A 26,041-nucleotide genomic window follows, 5' to 3' on the forward strand; every position below is an offset into this window, starting at 1 on the left:
AATACATGTATATGCAAATTAGAAGTAGATCTGTGGGTTCTTATTACTTGTTGTCACAAACAACAGACACCCAGGCCCTGTTACTTGCTGCCTCTGCTATTCCTCTGAAATGCTGTTTTGTTTAATATTTCTTAGAGTCTGTATTAGAAACGTCTGGATGAAATCTTTGTATGGATCGCTTTACTGTTCATATTACCCATCATATTTCAGCTTCACTGTCCATGTTGTACTACTCTCCTTGACCCATCAGATTTTTTTTTTTACTTTTGTTACAGCTTGTATTATACGGTCATTTCCTAACAAGTAGAATGAGATGAGGAATCAGTGTTCAGATCTAGAGCCAGATTGGGGTTAAGGTTGAGATTTCACTGAATCTGAACCTTAACCCCAATGAGCTGTTCTCAACTAGATTTGGTCCTAATGATGCAAATCTGCTGAGATTGACAAATCCTAGCAAATTCATGGACCCTTGACTGGAGGCAATCTCACAATGTCAGCTGCTCAAGAAATTTCCATCAGCTTGTCACATCTGAACCCAAAACAGAAAATGCAACCCTTTAATTGTGAACATGACCTGGAACAAAACAAAACAAACAAACAAAAAACCACACACAGATGGAGTTTGGGACCTCAGAATTACAATAGGCACCATTCAAATCTGAAAGGACTCAGAAGCAAGTGCAAATGGGATAGAACTCATTAACAAAAGTGTTTCTTCTTTTGCTTAAAAAAAGAGAGAGAGATTCTAACCGATTACTAACAAGGATATTTTCCTGAATCTCAACTGATTTAAATTGGCATATTCCCATTGGCTGCAATGGAGTTACAATAATTTACACCAGCTGAAGTTAAAGATCTAGCCCCTTCTTTATTAAAATCACAAAACACAGCATAACCTAGGAATAAACCATCCGTTAAAGCAGAACTCTCCTACAATATTTTCTCTTAAAGGGTCTGCATGTACATCTCCAAATAAAAGTTATTTCTCCATTTTTAAATTAATAGAGCCTGAAAACTAGAGCAAGTAAACAAATTACATTTAAACTTTTTCCTGCAAAAAACAAGGTTTACAAATAAAGAAAATTTGTTGTGAAAATGCTCAGCTTTTTGTGGATAATATTGATTTATTTGTTGAAAAACTACCCAAAAAACAAAAATCTAAGTTTTTGGCCCAAAACCGAAGTATTTTGACACTGAAAGGTCACTGAAGTACCTCATGGAAGCTATCATTCCAGTGCCTCATTCTCCTCTGTGAAGTAAGGTCTCCAGCCTGACTTCTTCAGCTGTAATACACGATGGCTATGAATCATGGTGCACCACCTCCTCTCAGAAAAAGGTGAGACTGTGGTGCATCATGGGAGGCAGTCTAACTAGGGAGCCCAGCCCACAGAGGAAAATGAAAGGATGAAGCATCTAAACTACAGCTCCCATAAGGTACTATAGTGGCATTTCAGAATCAAAGTTATTTATTTTCAACTAAACTATTTTTTATTTCAAATTTTTCCACCAAAACCTCAAAATTCTCCACAAATGAAAACGATAACATTTTCCAATTGTCTTATTAAAATTATTTTTAACATTATTAAAATTGTCTTTGCAACTTAGGGAGTTAGCTATGAGGACAACTTAAGAAGATATGCTTTCCCTAATTTATGGACTGAAGTACCTTACCTTATAGATATCCAGGAATCCACACTGATGGTCAAATCGAGTGTACAGCTCATTCAGCATGCTGATCACCTGCATGGGGGTGCACTGGGCGCACACAGCTGTGAAGCCAACAATGTCTGAGAAGAGCATTGTGACATCATCAAACTTCCTGGCCTGAACTTGCTGCCCCTGCCACAACCGTTGAGCCACCTCTTCTGGGAAAATGGAAATAAGAAGATCTACTGTCTTCTTTTTCTCCTCTTCCAGAGCTTGGTGTGTTCGCTCTAATGTTGCCTTCAGTTTATCCATTCGTTTCTTCAAGCCATCTTGGGCCTTTGCCTGCTCCCCAACCAATATGACATCACGGGTAGCATCGTGGATAGGTATGTCAGAAAGATGTAGGCCTCGGCCCATCAGTTCATCCAACTTGTCCACACAAGGGGAACCCAAAAACAAAATAGAATTTGACTCGGGTACATGGATCATTTGTCCTTTGACTTCCATCACCTGCAAAATGTAAATGGAGTTTTAAAAACAAAGTTATTAATTAATAAGTGTTCATGGACCCTCACTCAACACACATGCAATGGGCCCATTGGCAGAGTCATCTTATATCCTTAACGTAAACAATAAACATAAACCTTACCCTAAGCACCCCTCTTAAGCTGGCTGTTCCTAGGGTTTCTACCTCCACAACTTCCTATCTCTCCTTTTGCCTTGGAGAGACTCAGTTTTTTATACTCCCAAATTGGATCTAAAGAGACTCACCCAGAAGTGCTGGAACAATTTGTACAGTGGGGGTGCTGAGAGCCAATGAATCAAACTGTAAGCCTGCATATAATGGAAACTACCTCAAGCCAGGGGGTGCAGCAGCATCCCCCACACGCATAGTTCCAGCACCTATGGACTCACCTGGTCTGGTTGTCAGGGTGAGTCAGAAAAATAGCCTTGTATCTCTTTGCATGGCTCTACAGCATGACATTCTGTCACAATGATACCCAAAAATGAGATCCTGGACACACCTGTATCACATTTAAATGTGAAAAATCACAGAAAAATATGCTTCTTAGGGTGAGCATAACTAATTGCAGGGATAACTTAGCTGACAGGAGAAGGCCCAAGTTAAGACAAGACAACGCCAAATGAGTACTTGCTGAAACAACTAACTGTTGTGTATGTTTAGAATAAATAAAGGAGGCAGGAATTAACTAAGCTATTGTGGGTATGTTTATAGTAAACAAAGTAGGCAGAAACATCTTGAACTGATAAGTTTGCCTTATGCAAGATGGTCCTCACATACAAGTAGTATAGATCAGTGGCTCTGAACCTTTCCAAACTACTATACCCCTTTCAGGAGTCTGAGTGGTCATATCCCCAAGTTTCACCTCACTTAAGAATTATTTGCTTACAATCAGACATAAAAATACAAGTGTCACAGCATACTATTACTGGAAATTTCCTTACTTTCTAATTTTAATCATATAATTATAAAAAATCAATTGGAATATAAATATTATACTTGCATTTCAGTGTATAGCATATAGAGCAATATAAACAAGTCATTGTCTATATGAGATTTTAGTTTGACTTCTCTAATGCTTTTTGTGTAACCTGTTGTAAAACTAGGCAAATATCTAGAAGAATTGGTGTACCCCCTGGAAGACCTCTGCGTACCTCCAGTGGTGCGCATACCCCTGGTTGAGAACCACTGGTATAGATGTTAGTAGCTAGGAAAGATGTATATAAAGTCAAGTGTGTAGTGTGTGACATGAATTGGAATTGTGGTATCCTCCATAACTAAACCCAAGAGCTGTTACATGCCTAATAAAGTAACTGGAGTGACGAACTGGAGTTGAACTGAGTTTTTTGGATCCCAGCGAACTGGATGAAGGGTTCTTCCAGAACTGAACAAAGCATTCTGGATAAGTGGAAAAGATCTCTGAGGGAATCTCAATGCGAATGTTACTAGGTTTGCAACTAGAATGTGGCTGGCCTGAAAAGCAAATTCCACAGTAGCTCTCTCTCTCTATTAACTAACAATAATTCACAACAAGCATGAAAAGAGATTAAAGGAGAAGAGGGAAATCATTTGAATGAGACAGACAGTGAAATAGCTTAGGGTCGATTAAAAAAACCCAATTACTGACTGAGTCAGAGGAGGCTGAATTAGAGAGGAAGCAAATAAGGGGACATGACAGAAGCATACAAATACTGAATGGCTCAGAGAAGGTAAATTAGGTGCTTCTATTGACCCTTTCGGTTTTGCTGGATGTCTCTCTATTCTTGCATTATAAGAAAGGAAACATTCTGTTACATTTGTTATCATTTATTACCTGCCAATATAGGATTCACAAGACACCTGAAGTGTATTTGCAAAATGGAAAAAATAATTAGAAAGGCCAGAAAAGTCTTGTGAAGAATCAGAATGTTCCCAGGCCTCAATCATGATCTGCAGAAACGTTCATCTCAGTTACTGGCTCAAATCTAACTCAGGCTGTTAGCTGTCAACTGTCACTTCCCTAAGGAAGATCTTCAGTGGCCTATGAGAATGAAGCCTGATGGCTTGTGTACACAGCCCCACAGTGCAGACTACTGCAGTGTGAACTGCAGGTGCACCAAAGAGTTACTGTAACTACAGGCTGCTAGACCCTGCTAGTGCAAATGAAAATGGACCACATTAACAGGAGCTAGGTATATTTTCATTCACGCTAGCAGGGCCTACACAGGGCAGTTACAGTGCAATACTTTAGGGCACACTACAACTTACACTGCCATATTCTGCACCGTGGGGCCCTGGAGACAAGCCCTAAGTCTATTACAACTGACACCTTTGCTGGCAGTAGAAGTTCAAATGCCAAAGCCAGAGAGGGCATCAAAGCTGAACTATATTTAAATGCTTAAGTGCAGTCTTTCAATTTTAGCACTGAGGCGCGTCAGCAGGGCATCATGCAGAAGCTCGCAGTGCCACTGACTGTAATGTGCTCTTCAGTGGATAGAGCACTGAAGTTTTCCATACATCTAGCACTGTTCACCAGCACTTCAACTGAAGAATGTTTCCTAATGAAAAAGGTTATGGGCTACACTCTGATCTCCACTGGCTTAGAGGTTTTTAAGGTCAGGCTTGACAAAGCCCTGGCTGGGATGATTTAGTTGGGTTTGGCCCTGCTTTGAGCAGGGGGGGGTTGGACTAGATGACCTCCTGAGGTCCCTTCCAACCCTGAGATTCTATGATTCTATGACTTACTCAGGATTATATTGGTTTGATTGAGATAAGAAATGGTTCCGTTGTTTCTTCAGGAAGACAGTCAAAAGACAGCCCGGGAGACATGTATGTTTTAAGTGAACAGAGAATCAGTAAAGTAGAACTCTCAGTGACTGTTCTACATTACTTTCAGTCACAAGTAAAACAAGCATGGGTCATTCTAATTATCATGATTCAAGTTCATATTCCAGTAATGTCCAAAGGTCTCAATCAGCACTGAAGCCCTATCGTGTTAGGTAATGAACATACACATAGGAGGACACATTCCCTGCCCAAGGAGTTTACATTCTAAATAGGAAAGACAGAGAATGACGGACAAACAGCTTCTGGAGCACAAAGTTCAAGCTGATGTCTAGGGACCATGTCATCTGAATTAGATATCGGTACTTTTCTTTCCTCAAAACACACCCTAAACATAAACATCTTTTCCTGCTACCCCTCCTGTCACCCGTCCAGCTGCCCAAGCAAACACATTTCACCATAGCTGCTGCTGCAACACTTTGCCCTTCTTCCACCTGCCTCAACCTCCAAAATAAAACCGAAAACCCAAACCGTCCAGTCTAATGTTATCTGTAATATTGTCTTACTGTAAGTGCCTAAAGGCTGGAAAGCATCTGCTCAGTGGCTTGGGGAGATGTTGGGAGATTCCTTCTTCCATTGGCGGTTCCCTGAAGTGCAGCCATTGGCCAGCATGGACTCTCCTGCCCCTCAGTCTGCTGCTGATGGCTCTATGCCCCTTCCCAAGCCTGTGTTGATTGCTATATAGTACAACCCAGATACCAGCAATACACATCTTACTGCCAACCTCAGACTGAGAATTCAGCAAGTGAAAGATCTTGGGCAACTGAACTGCTACATGCCTAATTTATTTCCCCAGGTGCCTATTGTTAGTGTGTGCATTTCTATGCCTTTACTCCCTAACTTCATTCTGGGAGATTCATTTGAATGCTGCTTGTATGAGAAAGCTACTAAACTATATAACTCAGCATACTGAATTCTCCAAGATTAAGTGCTCGCTCTCATTTTAAAAATATATTGATCCTTATTTAATATGCAAGATAAATAGGTGCCTGTTTCATATGCACAGCATAGCAGTTTAAAAGGGCACATCATGAAACGTTTTAGCTCTGTAGTGCAAATTGCCAAACATAATATTCTCATGTATAGCATTTTGAATTTTTTCTCCTTTTTTCAGGGATTCATAGGCAGCAGGTTTAAAAACAAAAGGAAATATTTCTTCACCCAACACACAGTCAATCTGTGGAACTCTTTGCCAGAGGATGTTGTGAAGGCCAAGACTATGACAGGGTTCAAAAAAGAACTAGATAAACTCATGGAGGATAGGTCCGTCAATGGCTATTAGGCAGGGATGGTGTCCCTAGCCTCTGTTTGCTAGAAGCTGGGAATGGGTGACAAGGGATGGATCATTTGATGATTCCCTCTGAAGCACCTGGCATTGGCCACTGTCAGAAGACAGGATACTGGGCTAGATGGACCTTTGGTCTGACCCAGTATGGCCATTCTTATGTTCTTATGATTGTTTTCCTCTTCTTTGTGCTAATTATTAGTGGCCTATAAAATAAAATGCCCAGCGTTACCACCACTAAAGGCATGTCTACACTGCCAAAAAAAAAAAAGATGTGTTCTTAACTCAGTTTAGCTAACCTGCATTAGCTAACTTGGGTTTATGTAATAGGCTTCCCTATAGACTTAAACTTGAGCTGCTAACCCACTTTAAAGTCAAGTTGTCATGTCTTCACTGCTGTTTTTAAACCTGAGTTAGCTAATATGGGTTAAGAACACACCTTTATTTTGCAGTGTAGACGTATCCTAAATTGCTCCACCTCCCGCTGGCTATATTATGTCACTTTTGAGAGAGGTATGAGCATAAAATAAACTGAAGGAGACAAAATTAGCCCTGGACTGGAAGGGTGGTCAAGAACTTCACAGATTTTCAATTTTATTATATATAGGGCATTTCTTAAATTTGAATTAACTGTATTTAATGTGCAGGATGGAAGCATTTAAATTTTTATTTTAAAAAATAGTTAGCCATACTTTGTAGGATAAGTTCTCTTGAAATGGGTATGTATCATTATTACCTATATAATAAATACTTTAAAGGGAAATTCTGCTCTCTTACATCAGCATAAATCGAGAGCACTAGCTTGAGTGGGCATTACTCCCAATTCACACTAGAATAATTGAGCAGAATAAACCCTCTGAAAATAATAATTACACATTATTGTTTAAAGGACTATGTTCTTTTGCAATTATTGTACAGTCTAATAGTCTCAGAAAGATAAATAAAAATGCAGGCTCTGAGAGATATTTACTTTCATCACAAATTCAGCCTCATCAGAATGACGACAAGTAGAGTCTCCTACTAACCTCCCTCCCAAAGACCTACCAAGTAAGTAGTCAAATTACTGTGGTAAGCTCCAATGCCTCTATTTTAGAAGGTAAGGGACTGCCTCTGAGTTCTCTAAGCCAACAGCTACTCTGGATTCCCATTGTCCTAGGAATATTAATCATGAGATCAAGAGCCAACAAACTGAATGCCAACTCTATCACCTAGTCCTTACAGAAAAATCTGGTGACTCTTCAGCAGCACGTAGTGCATTGATGAAAGGGTGAAGTAAATAATTTGGAAAATTCTGTTAACTGTACGCTCAAAGATGCCCATCAGTAAGTTTTTGAAACAAAACTTCCTGCTTCTTTGAGCAGGTCTCATTTTGTAGCCTTCGTAATATTCCTATAAGCACCCAGCTTCCACTTTGACTTTGATAACTACGCAATTTTCCCTGTGTTGTGACTACTAGAACATAAGAACAGTCATACCGGGTCCGACCAAAGGTCCATCTAGCCCAGTATCCTGTCTACCGACAGTGGCCAATGCCAGGTGCCCCAGAGGGAGTGGACCTAACAGGCAATGATCAAGTGATCTCTCTCCTGCCATCCATCTCCATCCTCTGACAAACAGAAGCTAGGGATACCATTTCTTACCCATCCTGGCTAATAGCCATTAATGGACTTAACGACCATGAATTTATCCAGTTCTCTTTTAAACGCTGTTATAGTCTTAGCCTTCACTGTTATAGTCCTAGCCTACTGTATTTCCTTTTCCTTTCTAGAGGAGAGGGTCGGGTTATGGCATTAGGCCTCACACCTGCAAAATATAGTTAGGCACGTGCTTTATGCATAGGAGTGGATTAAATGGAACTTCTTGTGCGAGTAAAATTAAGCAGTCTAAGTACTTTAGATATGTATATTTGGCCACTTTGTTCCCTCAACAAATTAAGAAGTCATGTTTAATAATCTAAATCTTGCTTTTCTGTATGATTATGAGAAATTTATAATTGCCCAGTTGGAATGCTGGAGGGGAAATGGAGAAGTGCATTTTCCATATTAGAATACAGGGTATAGTGTAAATAGCTGGCTGAATAGGTGGGTAATTTTACCCTGAAGGGAGATTTTTAGGGAATTCATTTGTACCAGAGTTTTTATTTCATTCACCACATTTGAAACCCTAATTCTTCTTTTACTTACATTTGTAAGGTCTACATGGCAAATCCTGCCTTCCTTCACTGCCGTTGCCTGCAGTGAGTTAGGTGTGCACCATAATTTAGCGAGCATATACAGGGACTCTGCACCTCCTGCATGCAGGAGCACCCTCCACATTTCTGCACAGTGACACTTGCATGGAGGTGCACTCAGAATCGGAGAATCACTGCTGCACTGAGGAGCTGGTCATTTTCCCCACACTGAGTGGTGGGAGTAGAAGGCACAGGAGCACAGGGGGCTACTATAGACTCAAGATCTGGTTAAAGCAGGATTCCTTTCTTGTCCCCACAGAACTTTCTTTCCACAAACCTGGTCACTTGGACTTGGTGCGGAAAGGAGGGTCCAGCCTCACTTATTCAATCAATTCTGTACATTGCAATCTGTAAGATTATTTTTCTCTTCTTTTTTCACCTTAACTACACATGATCTATTTTGTCTGAACTGAGTGTTCAGTCTGAGGACGGACACTTTGGACCATATCCTCCAGTCAACTGTGGGATGTACATTTACAGCAGCTGAAGATCTGATCTTCTGCCCTTTGTTTCACAAGTGTTTATGATGATTTATTCTAAATCTGAACTTCCTAGAATATTTTTTAATTAAATATACCACTTTTTCTATCAATATTCTCCCTTATATTTGCAATTCATGGCTATTTTCTGAATTTGTGAAAAAAAAATCATAAAACGGGATCAGGGGAAGAATAGTACGCCATGATACTGTACGTACTGTGAAACATACCCTATACTGAAGGCCATTGAAGTTGGCTGCTACACTGAAGAGATGGCTAATGCCACGAAACTGTGCTGTACTGCAGAAAAGCAATTTACTTATTATGAGGCAGCTTTGTGCCACGCAGTGCAACAAAACAGAACAACTGATAATTCCCAATGGTCTTCCTTGCAACAATCCCATAAGAAAAATCGTGTACGATGTCAGGATAGTGAAGGGGAAGCAGAAACTCAGGTGTTGCTTGCCAAAGCAGTCTAAGAGAACTGGATAGCTTTTTTGTTTGTTTTCTAGAATAAATATCATGAAAACTGAGTGGATTAATCACAGGAATCAGGAAATCCCAAATCCTAATCTCAACCCTGAAACTGACTCACTGTCTTCTTCACTGTCCTGTTTGTCAGTTTCCACACAGGGGAAGATCTCTATTGCAGAAAGGGTGCTTGACAATCAATTACTAAATATCTTTGACAATAAAAAGAGAAATATAAAAGCCAAGTACTATTATTAGTTGTCATTTATTTATGCATTTAAATAATCGTTGCATCACCAAGACACAAAACATGCTAAGGAGTGCAGTTTCATCTCCCACTAGAATTCCTAGCTGCCCCACCAGTGGGGCAATTTAGTTAGCTCTAGTAATGAATAGCTCATGTGAGTTTCACGCTGAAATATTGCTGTCTTGCCTTTCTTGATATTTTCAACAACAAAAAAAAAGTTGGACACTTCTACGTTTTTCTAGGTTTTATACTTACAATTACTCAAAAGCAATAACACCAAACTGGAGAACAAATTTCACACCGATATTGACACCTCCAATTTACTACAAGCACTGCAATTTACCACAGCCACTTTATAACCTTTTAACAAAACTGGTAAGCTTCAAGGGGATCCTTCCTAAAAATCAAATGGCTTTTGACCACTGTGCTCAAAAGTTCTAGTTTGCTGCAGTATTTTAGATTCAAGCGTCTAAGTCCCAGTTTTGAGACCACTGCAATTCATACACCTGCTGAATCCTGCAGGTGCCTAGACTCCCTGGGCACTAAGTTTTTGCACTGAAAAGGTTAACATAAGACATAAGAACATAAGAAAGGTGGTACCGGGTCAGACCAAAAGTCCATCTAGCCCAGTATCTGTCTACCGACAGTGGCCAATGCCAGGTGCCCCTGAGGGAGTGAACCTAACAGGCAATGATCAAGTGATCTCTCTCCTGCCATCCATCTCCATCCTCTGACGAACAGAGGCTAGGGACACCATTCTTACCCATCCTGGCTAATAGCCATTTATGGACTTAGCCACCATGAATTCCTCAGTACCTATGTTTCTGCCTCTGCACATGTGCACTGCTGCCTCCCTCTAGGTATCCAGATGACTAGCTCCCATCTGCGCCCTTGTGCAATTCACAAACCAGGGAAGATAGACAGATGTTCACCAGCCTAACTTGTCGGGGGGCCCCTGATGGGCCAGTCTGGTAGGTGTACTCATCAGGCAAGTTCACACAAAACAGCCACCAGGTGGAGAAGAAGCCTCCCTCAATACCTTGAGCCAGAGTACGCACGTGGGAGGTGGTTGACCACCCCCCCCAGTTCAAGTCCTCCCATCTTCTTCTGAGATGAGATTTGAACAAGGATCATCCACCTCTGAGGCATGTGCTCTAACCACTGGGCTACAGGATATTCTGATGCAGAGCTCCCTCAGTCTTTCCTGTTGAAGCTATTCCATTGTGGATTAAATAAGTAAAGAACCAATGGGCCAGAAAGACAGAGTACAAAGTGGGTACGGCACTCAAGTCATTCTCACTACACCTAAGTTGGTTAATTTGGGGATCTCACAATTAATCACAAAACCACCTAAATCTGATATGAGAATGACTGATTTCATTCAGCTCTGATTTCAACCAAACCAAGTTTTTATCTTAGAGGGAAGGGAGGGCACGAACCTTTCCCAGAGGTGCATGGAAACGTGCATGCATTTAAGGACTGATGCACCAAATGAAGTGCACTGGTGCAGATGGTGCTCAGTACTACTCAGGAGATGCTCAGGCCCTTGCAGGACTGGAACCCTCAGTATTTGCTTATAAACTCAGCTCAGAGCATTGTCAGAAGACGTTATTCCATCCAGCAGCAAAGTGACTTACACATTTCAGGTTATTTTTAGAAATCCCCAGGGTGTTACATAATGTGCAACAGCCTCCTAACTGAAGAAAGGAATGTTAGCATTTTCTATTGTAATTTCTTGAAGAACACGGAATGGCAGTGTCTATGCAGGAGGGATCTAGCTTAAGGAAAATCAGAGTACTGGATGGAAAATAGTAATTTGCTGTAATGTAAAAGAAAAGGAAAGAAAATAAAATCCTGCATTTGCAACTACCTCCATAAAGCCAAGTTCTTAGATATTTAATTTCCAATGAATAAGAGTGGGCTAGATTGAAACAACAACAAAAAAATAACCCACAGACCCACCCCTCTGCCCTTCTGCACGTGGAGTAAAAAATTAGATTATTTTAAATGGAAGCTGTACATTGATAATCTCCTATACCATGAAGGCAAGATTCCTGCATAATCACACAACAGAGTAAGGGGGATTAGGTTGGACGTACTCCAGTTGCAACTTGGGTGTGCATGGAAGGAGAAAGCATGGGCTAAAGACCGTCTAGTCCCTTGCAACCCAGTGGACAATACAATGGGTAATGAAAAACTTAAGTAACATAAATGATCCCTGGGGTCTTCTACAGTCCCTCTGCACTGGCGTGAACTTCAGTCTCCAATAAGTTTTTTCATGACATGATTACACCACTTGCCAGACAGTGGAACTGGCCCAGCACAAGGTGAGGGAGGAATTAACTTCACCCTGAAAACAGGCTTCACCACCTAGAATGCCTCTTCTCTTGAGCAGAGAAAAGACTCTTCCCCTTTTTCAGTGGGGTAGCTACACACTGCTCCCAATCCAAGTCTGAGGCCAAAGGGACAGTCTAGCTTTGGATGGGGCACTGGCGAAAAACTCATGTGTCCTCCCTTTCTTAGAGTGAATCTTCTTATCCCAAAGCAAGAGGAGTCCCTCTACGACAAAAAGCTATAATTCAAACATCCCATGGCAGATTTTCTGAATCTTGTCCACTTATGGATATTCCAAAATACAGCAATGACTAATGTGGAATCTCTGTAGAGGGTACAGGTTGTGGTTCTTAAAGTTCCCTTTCCCCATCAGACACAAAAGAGTGAAAGGCATTCAGCAAAATCACAAAGAAAAAACAAGTCCTCTGAACTGGACTGGACATTCCAAAACATCTCACTGAATAAAAGGGTGATCTACCAACCATTGAATGAAACATTTTGGTATACAGAGTTTAGAATATATAAAGATGACTTGAAATGATTTTTTTTTCTTTAAAACTGACTTTTTAGTCTTTTGCTGGAAAACCTACTGAAAACTTTAGATGCCATTATTAGAACTTTGATTGGAATCTGAGATTTTTGGCATGAAAAATACAAGCAGGGAATTATAGTAGATTCCTAGGGTGGTGTTTTCAAACTGGTCTGAGTTAGGAGCACAGTTCCCTTTGGCTGAGAGACTATTTTGAAAATCCCATCTTTAACCTTTATGTGAACTGGCCACTACAGGGATACAGGATCACACACATTTATCCAATGTATTATACGTATATAATAATTTTGCCACCAGGTTATTATATTGCGGGGAAAATCCCTGTCTCTACTGGTCAGGGTCTTAAAACAACACATGTACATTAATTCTGCACTACAACTGCCGCAGAATGCATTTGTTTTATTGATAGCCATTTCATGGTTTGAATGCAATAAAACCAACACTAATCAAGTTATAAGACAAGCTTAAGGAACTTCTTATCCCTCAAGTTCTCTCTCTCTGTTTGCAAGGTGTAGCAGCACACTGCATTTCCAATAAGTGTTCACCAAACAATGATTTCCCAGAATGCAAACGACAGTAAAGTAGTACAAGCTAAAGAGGGAGCAAAAGCACAGGCGGTCAAAAATAAGCTATTTAAGGGCAAAAGATGAGAATTGTTTTTAAAAAACAAAAACAAAACAAAAAACAAAACAAAGCAACTTTGTGCTTCCTGAAAAGTTGGTTGTACAGATTAAAGTAACCTAGGGTGCCCAGATAGCAAATATGAAAAATTGGGATGGGGGTAATTGGTCCCTATATAAGACAAAGCCTCAAATATCGGGACTGTCCCTATAAAATTGGGAAATCTGGTCACCCTAAACAAGCCCTCCTTTGGTCTAACAAGGCAGCAATCCAAATGCTCACTCAGTTTGCCAGCTTCACAGGGGTAAAATCATATTTGCTACAACTAACCCTCCTGAAATAATTAGCCCAAATTATTAGTTGCATTTTCCTTCTACCTCCTGCCTTCTTTCTGCACCTGTTTATATTTTAGGAGCATTCAGAGTGAATATACACTTAGGCACTGTGGGTTATCCCACTTGCTACCTGCATTCCTGATGTCTCCTGATGTCCTTAACTCTTACAGTATATTAGGTCAAACTCACACCTTTCTCATTTGAGTCTCCTAGCAAGGTTCTACTCAGAAAAAATTAGTCTAAAAAAATGAAATGGTGTTTCAATAACTTCTAATTTAAATATGTCAAATTTACAAGTAAAGCCACCTGCACCCCTTCCTCCACAGGTCTGTGACAAATACAGGTGGAACAGGCCTAAGGTAAGGGATAGCATATACAGTGTGACACAGCTGGGTCACTATGTGGGTGGTTAGCTCCACCAACTCTTAATGACAAACCATCTCAACCTAGGAATCAATCCAATCCCCACTGATGTCAGTGGATTCCCATTGACTTCAACAGAGCTTCATCAGGCCCCTATTGCATATTCAGTTTCACCTGCATTACAAGCAGTAAAATTGAATCTTTGCATAAAATCTTCAATTAAATATTAAGTATGTTTGTCTGCTGACTTTTTTTTTAAATCCTGTTGTTTTTTGAAAATATCTTGGTATCTCTCTTACCACAAATTAAGGTAACGATCAGCACTGAGAGCTAAGTATCATCAGTATGTTTCAACGTATTCCACTGGAACCAATTTTCACAAAAGACAGACATTTACAGGGAGAGAGTTTCTCTTATAATAAATGTCTTGACATATACTAATCAGAATAATCTATGGAGTAGCTTTCAAAGTTGTAACTTTTTGCTTTTGTTACGAATTCTATTTTTACCTATTCAGACACAGCAAGCATCAAAGCCCTTCCCATTCCTAGTGAATTATTTGACAAAAACCTCGGCATAGTTTGAGTAATGCAATAGCAGTAGTGCTCCATATAATTGCATTAATGGAAGTCTCAATCATGCACATTAAGCACTGGTCCACTTTCCCACAAAGCCAGCCATAAGGTAGATCTTTTCCTACAACTGTGGATGGGCCAATGTCATATTTTCTGATATTCAGAGTAGTTTGTAATCATGTCATGAAAAAGCCTATTGGAGACTGAAGTTCATCCCAGTGCCGAGGGACTACAGAAGACCCCATTGATCATTTACTCTACTTAAGTTTTGTATTACCCGTAACACCTATGCACAAAGGAGATATATAAAACATAATATAAATATTATAGATAATAAAGCACCAGAAGCCCCATTCAGGACTGGGTGCTATGTGTTGTACAAACAAAAAGACTTCACGGAGCTTGCAACTGGAGGCCCTAATCCTGTAAACATTTTATTCCCATGCTTAACTTGCAGTCAATGGGACCACCTATGTGCGTATAGATAAGTAGGTGCATAAACATTTGCAGGATCAGGGTCCTATTACTTAGTGTTACTTAAAAGCAACAAAGAATCCTGTGGCACCTTATAGACTAACAGACGTTCTGCAGCATGAGCTTTCGTGGGTGAATACCCACTTCTTCAGATGTTACTTAAATCAGCCTTTTAAATTATTTATTTCAATTTCTATCAATGTCTACGTGACGGGGCGCACTTGCCCCATTCTGGTACTGCGAGGGTTAGCTCTACTCTCTGGGCTGAGGAGGCCAGGCTCCCATGGGCCCTGCTGGGCATGCTGTGGCTGGAGACTAGATAAGAAAAGAAGCTCAGCTCACTCAGGGCTGACCACTGAAGAGAGAGGATGGACACTGCGAGCTCCAACCTAGGAACCACAGAAGCCCCAGATGGCGGAAACCAGGGACATTTAGACTCCAGAGGACACCCAAGGAATGTCAGAACGGCTGGGAGCCGCACTGACCAAAGAGCCCAGAGACCCTGCATCAGGAACAGTGTAGGAAGTACTTCAGCGGGAGCAGTTATTGTGCCATGTGGGGTCAGTGTGTTTTGGGTGGATTCCTCACTGATGGGCATACTTGCCACTGACAGGGCCCTGAGCTAGGACCCAGTGGAACAAGAAGGGCCCGGGTCCCCCTACCCAGCCACCATGTCACACCCCCCAGGTGGCAGCCCACTCCCCGACCGGCCGCCAGGCCAAACAGCCCTACTGAAGAGGGCCATTATACTAACTCCGGCTGCTAGGCTTCACAGCCCTGTTGAACAGGGCAGTCCTATTGGCTCTGACCACTAGGCCACACAGCCCCGAGAGAGGTCAGCCATATTGACTTCTACCCCTAAGCCAAGCTATCCCAAGACAAGAGATGGTTGTATAGACTCAGCCCTGGGGCCATCATTACCCCCACTCTGTCCCAAGAAGGGACAGGGTGCACTTTCCCCGCAGCAGTGTACAAAAAACACTATGCTTTTGGAGCATGATCCAAAGCCCTCTGAAGCGAGTGGAAGGGCTTCCAGTCTTCACAATTTCAGGTCAGCCCCTAAGTATCTTTGTCCCAAAACAAAAGTGCAACAATGAAAATAAAACCAACAGCTAATCCACAAAAATTCAACTCCCAACAAAACTTCTACTTTTAATTTAACCAGTCCTGCTATCTTGATCGATCTGTTAATGGATTATGTCCTTTGTCACTCCATGGCACTGCTCTCTCATTTTATTTCTTTTACAGGTATCCTTTTTATTGGTGCTGTTTTGTTTTTAAACCAAAAGCAGTGGAACAGTTAACTGAGAATATAGGGCTATTCGTAAAGCCAGGAGACAAAGAAGCAGTAAAAGCAACAAAGAATTCTGTGGCACCTTATAGACTAACAGACGTTCTGCAGCATGAGCTTTCGTGGGTGAATAGCCACTTCTTCAGAAGCAGTAGTAGCTCTCCCCTTTGATCAGTACAGAACAGAGAGAGAGAGAGCAAGCGTGCGCAAGTGCGTGTGCACCTGTTAGGAGATTTGACATTCCATAGATCACCAACTGCGTATCTGAAAATCTTGAGATTAAAAGGTCTTTTAGACTATGCATTAACTGGATAGTAGACTGTAGACTGCAAAAACAAAAAAAAAATCTTTTTTCTTTAAAACATATGTACCAACTCCTTCCTGTTCCACTTAATCTGAAGTATATAAACCAGCCTCAGAGCCCTGCCACCACCACACCAACTAAATAGATTAGATCTAGGATTTAGCATCTTTTGGTGTGTTTTTTTTAAACTTTATTACACCATCTATCACCTGCTTCACAGCCTTATTAACAGATTTCACATCTATCATGCCAGCCTGACATGGGCATAATTTATTTCTTGCCAGCTCTTTTGGGTGTACCACAAGTGTTCAATGTACCATATCAGGAAAGCTCTAAGGCTGCTTTTCCCAGACAGACTTCCTCCAAATTAGACGTAGATATGCATCTGGGGCCCAATCCATCTCCCAGTGAAATCAATGTAAGGATGCCCGTGGATTTTAATGGAAATTGGATCAGACTTTTTTTTTTTTAAAGACCTTTTCTGTATTACACACAGGGGCCTGAATTCCCCATCAGAATGTACATTACAATACATCATGGAGACAATAAGCTCTCCACTTGTGTCATTCTATTTAGAAATCTCTATCTGGAGTCTCTTAAAGGGCCCTTGGCAAAGTAATGTATTTAGGCCATAAGAACTGACCTACTTTGACTGTCCCATGTTGAAGGTTTTATTTTAAAGGAATTCCACTGTGTATTTTACAACCCAATCCTTGTTGCATCAAGACATTTAAACAAACCCAAAACAATTAACACTTCTACAACTTTACTATAAAAGGTAACAGCTCACACAATATTATAAGGAAGAACAAGGCCCTCATGAATGTTATTTTCCCCTATTTATTTTATGTTAAAACATCTACTTAGAATTCAGTTTCATTCGTTATGATTCATGTATTTTTCTTTGAATGAGTCACAAAATTGGAAAATAATTACATAAATGGTGTTATTTCAGTTTGGGACATCTGCCAGGATGCCTGATTAGTCTCGTCCCAATTCAGGAAACTGCTTAAGCAAATCATAGCTGCATTCCAGTGATGCTATAGGTACACAGATTGTCACGTACTTTGGATCCTTTGCTAATAAATGGTAAAATATTTTTATTATTGTATTAGTTGAAGCTTATACATAGGATTACTGTGGATGTGACAACTTGGGTTCATATATAGCAGTCTGATTTCAGTGTTTCATATCGTAGGGTGATGAGTTGGTGGACAAACTTAGATAAACAGACTAACAGATTAGATAACTAGGAATTCCTCTATAGTTACTGAGGGTAAAATTTTCAAAAGTGCTTAAATGACTGGTAGCAAGATTTTAGTTTATGACTGCTGCTTTCTCATGCTAGTGACTAAGAAATGTAACTTTACTGGCTATATTATATTAGTAAGAGAAATAAGATATATGGGTAAGAAAAATATATAGTTATGAAAGGATCTTTCTGCAGTTTAAACACTTACTTAAGCAGTGAGACTGCCCCATTTCCAATTCTAACAACAAAATTAGAGGCAAAATTATCCCCCAAGCACTACAGCCTCAGGGTTTGTGAATAAAATTCCTCAAGGAGACGGAGTATTCACAGCACTGCTTAGAGGAGGGTACTGCTGAAAATTCAGCAGTCTTAGTACTTATTACATCTCAATCAAGTGTCTTAAAATCAGGAAATAATCTCTCCCCTAGACTGGGTACACAATTCTCTGCACACAATCTGAAGGAGCACTGCACAAATATGAAAAGCAGAGGTTTCCTCCTCATTTCCTCTGGAAGTTTGAGGGATGCCGCTTGAAAGCCTCCTGGAGCTCTCAACATGCAGAGAGAGCACATGCACTGTACCACTCCCATGCAGGGAGTCAGCAAGGTTTGAATCCTATTCCTTCAGCACCAAACCCAGATCTCTACCATCTGTTTCTTATTGGTTTGTTGAGTGACGAGCACAGTGGGGTTGGCCTTTGAGTTCTACTACAAAATAACTGTTTAATAAAACAGCAATAAATAATAATAATGGACTAAATCCCTTAGCTGGAAGCATTAGCAGGTATTTATTTCTTGTGGACTAGCCACAGAGTGGAGCACGTAAAATACTTTCCATGTATATTACAAATGTAATGTGGGCTCTCTTCTGCAGTTGGCCCGCTCTTTCCCTCTTCATCTCTTATAGGGTGAGATTGCATATTTTTCCCTCTTGACACTAGGGTGTGACTCTTGCACAGGTGTTCAGTGAGAAGGTTGGAGATGGAGGCACCAGAAACCCTCACCTGCTCATACCCCCATGCAAGGATCAGCCACAATGGCAAAGTTTCACAAAAAAAATTGCTGGCTGCTTTTAAATGAAAAATAAAACAAAATATGGAAATGTTCTGACCTACCTAAATTGCCAGCTGTGCAGTAAGACTGATCCTTTATAGTTATGGTTTTGATCCTATATTTAAGTTTCTTTCATCAGACATCCACAAAGACAAAACTATTCTGATTATACCTGCAGTATATATTTATGGAAACTGATGAAAACATGCTTCCTCTCAGATCAAATGTGGTAGGGTAATAAATGGAATTGCAGTGAATTTTTTAAGGAAAAGAGACTACTGCTTGGGAGCATGGACAAAAAATAAAACAGACAGAGCAATTTAGCTCTTGCACGAGCAAAAGGAAGAGTGAAAGGAAAAACGTAAAGTATTGTTTTTTTGAAGCCAATGAAAGGTTAATGGATTTACTTGTGGGGGCTCACTGGAGGCCCAATAAAAGTAAAACAATAAATTAAAGCTTTTCCCTAGCAGTCAGGGATTCAATTTTATAAAGGAACCTCAAAGGGCTCGGCTCCTCTTTTGGTTTTGCTTTTCCTGTATATTCTGCAATAACCATGTGTCAGCCTACAGCTATGCCAGAAAAACGAGGTTCCTCGCACCAATGGGCTACTAAGGACAGGAAATAAAAATGTTTCATGAGAAAATACAGTATTTTAATGAAAATGATTGTCACATGACAATTTTAGTAAGTGTTGCTGTAAATCCATAGACTCTTATGCCAACGATTCACTGCAGGACCATGTTGCATTAAACCCGTTATGATGCCTATTCTTCCTGCACCTCACTTTTTATGAATCGTCTTATTTCTTCGGACCTAACTGTGATATAGCCTATCACCGGGCTCTGGGGAAAACAATTACATGCTCAGACTCACCTCAGTGTTTGGGCACAACTCACCTGCTTTCGCTCAAGCAATAAACAATGCCAAGTTCAGACCTGGTGATACACAGACACCTCTAATGATTTCACACTGAGGCCTCAAGGCTATGATGTGTATTTCTCCTGAAGATTTACATTGAGCAGCCTATCCCTTTCATCCTATGCTCGGTTGTCCAACCAGAAGTACACTTCAATTTTACATGTTACTTGCTGTGATGAAGTGAGAATGTTCTGTAATATTTTTATGGATCCTACATGTGCCTCAGTTTCCATCCCATTTTGAAAGACTACCCAGTGACGGCACCGGGGATGACTGTTTGTTCTCAGGGTAGGCTGAGTCATAGATATGAATGTCACCTTGCTGTCTGAGCCTGAATAAGACATTGGAAAAAGACTGGCTGAGGACAACCCAATATCAATGGAGAATCCACTAAAGCAATGGCAAATCCAACCACCAGGACACTGACACCTAGCAACCAAGGACCCAGAGGGAGATGGATTTCCCCATCTCTCAGCAGGGAAGCTGAAAAATGTAAGGACTGGAGAGGTGTGAGGTGGTACGATAAGAGCTGAGTGCTGGAAGGAATTCGGGGCTTTCTCCTGGGATCAGATGGAAGTCAGAGAGAGACACTGAGCCTGAACAATGCAGTTCACTACCGCTTGGCTGAGGTTCTGGCTAACCAGAAGGGACTTGTGTAGCCCTGAGGATTAATCTGTTGGTCTGTATAAAATGTCTTTTTGATAAAAGTGTGTAGGCTGTATAGATTAATAGAATTTGCAATAAGCTGTAATGATACCTAGAAGCTTCTGGGCCAGACATCCTGGCCTATTTCCTCTGTGATGCTGAAAGCAACCTTTAAGACCCTTACTCAGAAAAGTGATAATAGGAAACAAACCTCATAAAATTGTCTAGGGACTTTCTGAATATCTGCTAACCTTTCACCTAGTTAGGTGCAAAAGTAGGGTATTTCTGCCCACAAAATATAACAAGTCTACCACAAGATACGTAGATAGTTGTCATTAGTACGTACACAAAGGTCAGCCTATGAAAACAGGTACCCTCACCTTTCCATGGGGGAAAGACAAATTTGGGCATAGGAGGAAGGATTTCTCCCTATAAAAGGTGTGATAATCCACCATTAGAGCAGGCGATACACCCATCCTTCTCTTCTCCATCGCCTCACCCTGCCTACATCTACGAAAGCTGTCAACTAATGATAAGTCGTAGTGTTCTATCCTTTCACAGCTGTAAGTATGAAATAATTCTTAATTTCTACTTCACCTCTAAAGCATCTATGCTAAGAAGGGTTTAGCTCATAACCAGTTTCTTTATAACTATACTTCCTCTAGCAGAGGTGTGAAATTCACTTTAGTACTATTTGCTGCAAAGTGCATTTAGAACTGTGTAATATATCATATCTCTTAAAGAACTGTGATATTTTGTAACTTTGTAATCTCATACTGCTTTTAACATTTTACATTTACTTCTTGTTTCATTGATTTTAAATAAAATCTTTTAGTCTTGTTTGACTAAACTTTGTCTCAGTGTAATTCCTGTTATACCCCAATCTCCTTGTATTAAATTCTGTGAAGCCTGATTCAAGACGAACTTTTATCTTCTGATCACACATATTGGCGAGCCATACCCATATTATTAATAACTATTAATTATTACTAACATTCTTAATTAATTAGAAAATTAATTATTAAATAAAACTAAATTAAGTGGATAAATTCCACTGTCCCTACTAACCCTCCCCAAATCAGGCAACAACTTGGAATAAGTTTTAACCTTCCTTTCTCTGTGCTAACCTAAGGACTTCCAGATTCTGTAGCCAGGTGATTAATAAATGGTTACCTTGTTTTGCAAAGCCTGAGTGTGTCACTGTAAATCAGGGCTAGGCACCCTATGGCACGGGTGCCGAAGGCGGCATGCGAGCTGATTTTCAGTGGCACTCACACTGCTTGGGTCCTGGCCACCAGTCTGGGGGACTCTGCATTTTATTTTAATTTTAAATGAAGTTTCTTAAACATTTAAAAAACCTTATTTACTGTACATACAACAATAGTTTAGTTATATATTATAGACTTATAGACAGAGACCTTCTACAAACGTTAAAATGTATTACTGGCATGCAAAACCTTAAATTAGAGTGAATAAATGAAAAATTGGCACACCACTTCTGAATGGTTGCCGACCCCTGCTATAAATACTCCCCGAGAGCATTGCGTACTGAAGGGTTACAGTACAAGCCTCCTGCAGCAGCCTGGCTTGGCTGGATTCACTGCAGGGAGCCAGCGAGAGAGACAGGGAATGCTGGATGCTGAAGGCCCCGCCACAGAGCTATCCCAGTGGATCCCTGTGTGGGTCCTTAGGGCCCAGCCCACTAAAGGGGTCACTCCCAGGAGACCAGTTACAGGCTGGGGCATAGACCAGACCCTGACTCTGTGACTTGTATCAAGGCTAACAAGAAATAGCAAACTCATTGTTTTTATTTTGTTTTCAAATACCACTTACAATATTAAGCTGTGCGTAACTGTCCTAATCAAAGATTTTCATTAATTAATGTGCTGTTTAATATAACTGAGCTCAATGCAGGGCCGCTCAGGGGAGAGGGGTGGGGAAAGTGGGGCCCCGGAAAACTCTCACGAGGCCCGGGCCCCCGGAGCTTCTTCCACTCCGGGTCTTCGGCGGCAATTCGGCAGCAGGGTCCCCCCGCCGAAGACCCCAGGCCCTCTGAATCCTCTGGGCAACCCTGGCTCAATGGAACTTCTCACATGAGGAAGTATGGCACAATCAAACCCTATTAGCATTTGTGAAGTATTATGAAAACAAAGCATTAGCGAGGTACTAAGCTTTAATATAATACTGAGCTGATAGTTCTCTGAAATAATGTAACTCAAAACACTAGGTTGATGGAGTGAGGACTCAGAAGGTTTGATCTGAGTTTCTTGCTGCTATGCTATTTGATGGAGTTATTTGATTGCAGGAGAATTGGCAAGGTATTATTGATTTTAATTATTGTGCAAAATATTAGTTTACTTTGGGTGACATATCTAGATTATTTTGATTTTTATAAGGTCTGCCTAACAAATATTACCCAAATTCCCAAAAATCTAGTCTTGCACAGTACTATCTAATAAGAATAATCACACACAAAAAAAAACCTGAAAAAAAATCAGTTCTGCAATCACCTGGTAATTAACTCCATAAATAGGGTGATTTAAATCAGTGAGACTACTCAAAGTAAATTACTGCTACTCAGGGTAAGTGTCACAATCGGACCTTGTATCAGCAATTTGGAGCATTTGGGTTATTTATTTAAAAGGGAAGCTTTTCTAAAATTTTCAATTAAATATTCTACTTTGACTGTGAAATTCAGAAAGAGTGAGGGTATTAGCCAATCTCGGAGATGAAGTACCACAGGAAAACAGAACAAGTGCAAATGTTCACATGATTGCATCTCTCATAACTACAACTTTTCTTGAAATACTTTCTTAACAGCCCTAAATAGCTGAACAAGTGAGGGCCTGTTTCTCTTCACACTTGCACTGGTTTTACACCAGTAAAATGCCTTTGACTTCAATGGTCTTACTCCTGACTTTTCCCAGTGAAAAGGCCTGATCCAAAGCCCAGGGACACGGTTAAGGTCAATGGGAGTCTTTCCAATAGGTACTGAATCAAGGTCTAAGTGAATGGAGAATCATTCGTTTTTGAAAACATCAAAACAAATTCATTAATATATTTTTTTAAAAAACAAGAGTCTCTAGCTCTGATCTGCCTCTCCCTAAGGGTATGTCTACACATAAACAGCTACAGCGGCACAGCTGCACCGCTGTAGCGCTTCAGAGAAGATACTACTTACGCCAATGGGAAGGGTTCTCCTGTCAGCATAGGTAATCCACCTTCCCAAGAAGTAATAGCTAGATCAGCGAGGGAATTCTCCCATCAACCTAGCACTGTCTACACTGGGGGTTAGGTTGGTTTAACTGGGTCACTCAGCTGTGTGGATTTTTCACACCCCTGAATGACATAATTATACCAACCTAATTTCCTAGTGTAGACCAGACCTAATACCAATGTATATCAGGAGTAACTCTCCTGAAATAAATAGAACTAGACTGGTGTAAACCAAGTGTAAATGGAAGGAGAATCAGCCTCCTCATTTCTGTTAACATTGGTAGCTTATCAGTGGTAGTGAAATAGCACTGTCCGTCCCTCCTCATCTCCCCACTGCTTCTTCACAGACACATTTAAGGAAATTACACCCTTTAGTGAGGAGGTGAGATAATAAAAAATTGTTCACTGAAAACTCAATATTCATGGATCATCAATCTGTGAAAAGATAAAAAGTGCAATCTCCTTTTCTCAAATTTCTTATTTGATCAAAGGCTCTGCAGTTGATCTAACGAACAATAATATTTGCAAAACCACAAAATATATTAACAAACAAGAGCAAGATGTGCTTAGGCCTGCAGGGCAAAATCCTGGCCTTTCTGAAGCCAATGGCTAAGTTCCGATTGACTTTAATGGGGTCAGAATTTCACTATTGGACTTGTCTACATGAGCAAACTACACAATATTAGAACACGTGTTTAACACAATGAAGAGCACTCAAGTAAAGCAAGGATTATCGTGGTTTAACCTGACAGCTGGTTATTCCCAGGGTCCACTACATATGAATGTTCATATTTCGTTATGAAGAGCTCAACTTTCAAGTCAACAAACAAAGCCAATCAAACCTTGTCTTGTGACAAAGTTCCAGAGATCATCTTCACATCTTCAGAGTTATACTGCACACATAGCTTGTTAAAATCATTGAAAAGCCACACCTACAGTAGGTCTGACTCTGCTGTCAGTTCTGTGACAGAAATGGCAATTTCACAGAGAAACCTTAGTGAATTAATTTTATTTTAGGAGCTTATTGCATTGAAAATATAAATGTTTATGTATTATTGTATAATTGCATGTAACCTCTCTAGATGGGATACATGACTAATGCAAACCCTGGAAAACCTCAAAGGACTATTCAAAACAATGGGCCAGACAAGAGTGAACATTTGAAGTTAAATGGGTTTTCCAGGAAATCTCTAGGACAGTAATACTCAACAGGCAGCCCGTGGGCCAAATGTGGCCCACTCAGGCTTCCTGTGTGGACCACCAGCTCACTTCAAAAAATGTTCATAATTAAATTAAAGAACAGTGATGCGCTGCCTATCATTTGCCTGTGACTTCCTTAGTAAGTAACTTACTGGATTTTAAGTTCTCGCGATAGCATCAGCTACGATTGAGCTAGGATGCCACCCATTTTTTCCATTAGTCATGGAAATGGAACCAAAAAATGAATGCGAGTGGGAGTAAATGTTAAAAAGGTGACAGTGAAAATTGAGCTTTTGCCCCAAACTGGATAGCAGATTTTCTTTTTATTATGCCACCTCATTTAAATGCAAAGCCTTTGTATTTAATATGCCAAATCACTGTATCTTAGTGTACGGTCATGAACATGTGGCACCACTTTGAATCAAAGCACAGTAACTTCAACGCAGCTTATCCTCCTGGAAGTATTGCAAGACGTGACAAAATTGAAAATAATAAGTCTTCGTATCTCGCTTCAAATAGCATTCTCACAACATCAGCAACTGTACAGGAAAAAGCAACAGCTGCTTCTCTTCGGATAATGTGGGGACTAGCTAAAAAGAAAAAGCCTTTCCTGAATGCCAAGCTTGTGAAGGAGTGCACGTTGGAAATGCTGGAGGAGATAAAAACAAAGCAGCCGTGAACTGTGTGAAGAAAGTTCCCCATTTGATTCCATGGAAGTAATTTATGAGGATTGTTTGTCAGCACTGCTTTCCGATTTTAAAAAAAAAAACAACCCACCAAATACATGTCTCTTGCCGTGAACAAAGCAAGCGATTTAAGTGACATTGCCCAGCTATTGCTGTTTGTTAGATTTTTCTGATGGTGACATTTTCAAGGAAGAATTTTTGCGCTTAATACCATTAGAAACCTACCCCACAGAAGAGATCATTTTTGAAAAGGTAAAAGGCTTTTTTGAAAAAAAAATAGATCTACAGAAAGTAAGCTTATTTGTTACAGACAGAAGTCCCTCCATGACAGGGAAAGAGAAGAGCTTTGCTTCATGTTTGGCAGTGATACATCCTTCATTAAATACACTTCACTGCATCATTTACCAGACTGTCCTGTGCAGTAATTTGTTTGGGCTTGAAAAAAAGCAACGAGTATTGTGATGAGATTAGTGAACTACATATGCTCAACTTCTGGCTTGCAACATCGTCTTTTTAAAGC

The 26,041-nt window shown here is 40.4% G+C and overlaps 1 protein-coding gene across 1 annotated transcript in view; it reads right to left on the reverse strand.

Annotated features, from left to right (window-relative positions):
* GUCY1A2 (guanylate cyclase 1 soluble subunit alpha 2) overlaps positions 1 to 26,041 on the reverse strand; it is a 261,115-nt gene that overhangs the window by 127,215 nt on the left and 107,859 nt on the right. Inside the window, exon 5 of the mRNA XM_039520778.1 lies at positions 1,672 to 2,157. Coding sequence (XP_039376712.1) covers positions 1,672 to 2,157 — 486 coding nt within the window. The remainder of the gene's footprint in view (positions 1 to 1,671; positions 2,158 to 26,041) is intronic.

This window comes from Mauremys reevesii, linkage group 1 (genome assembly GCF_016161935.1).
Source record: "Mauremys reevesii isolate NIE-2019 linkage group 1, ASM1616193v1, whole genome shotgun sequence".
NCBI classification, from domain to species: Eukaryota; Metazoa; Chordata; order Testudines; family Geoemydidae; genus Mauremys; species Mauremys reevesii.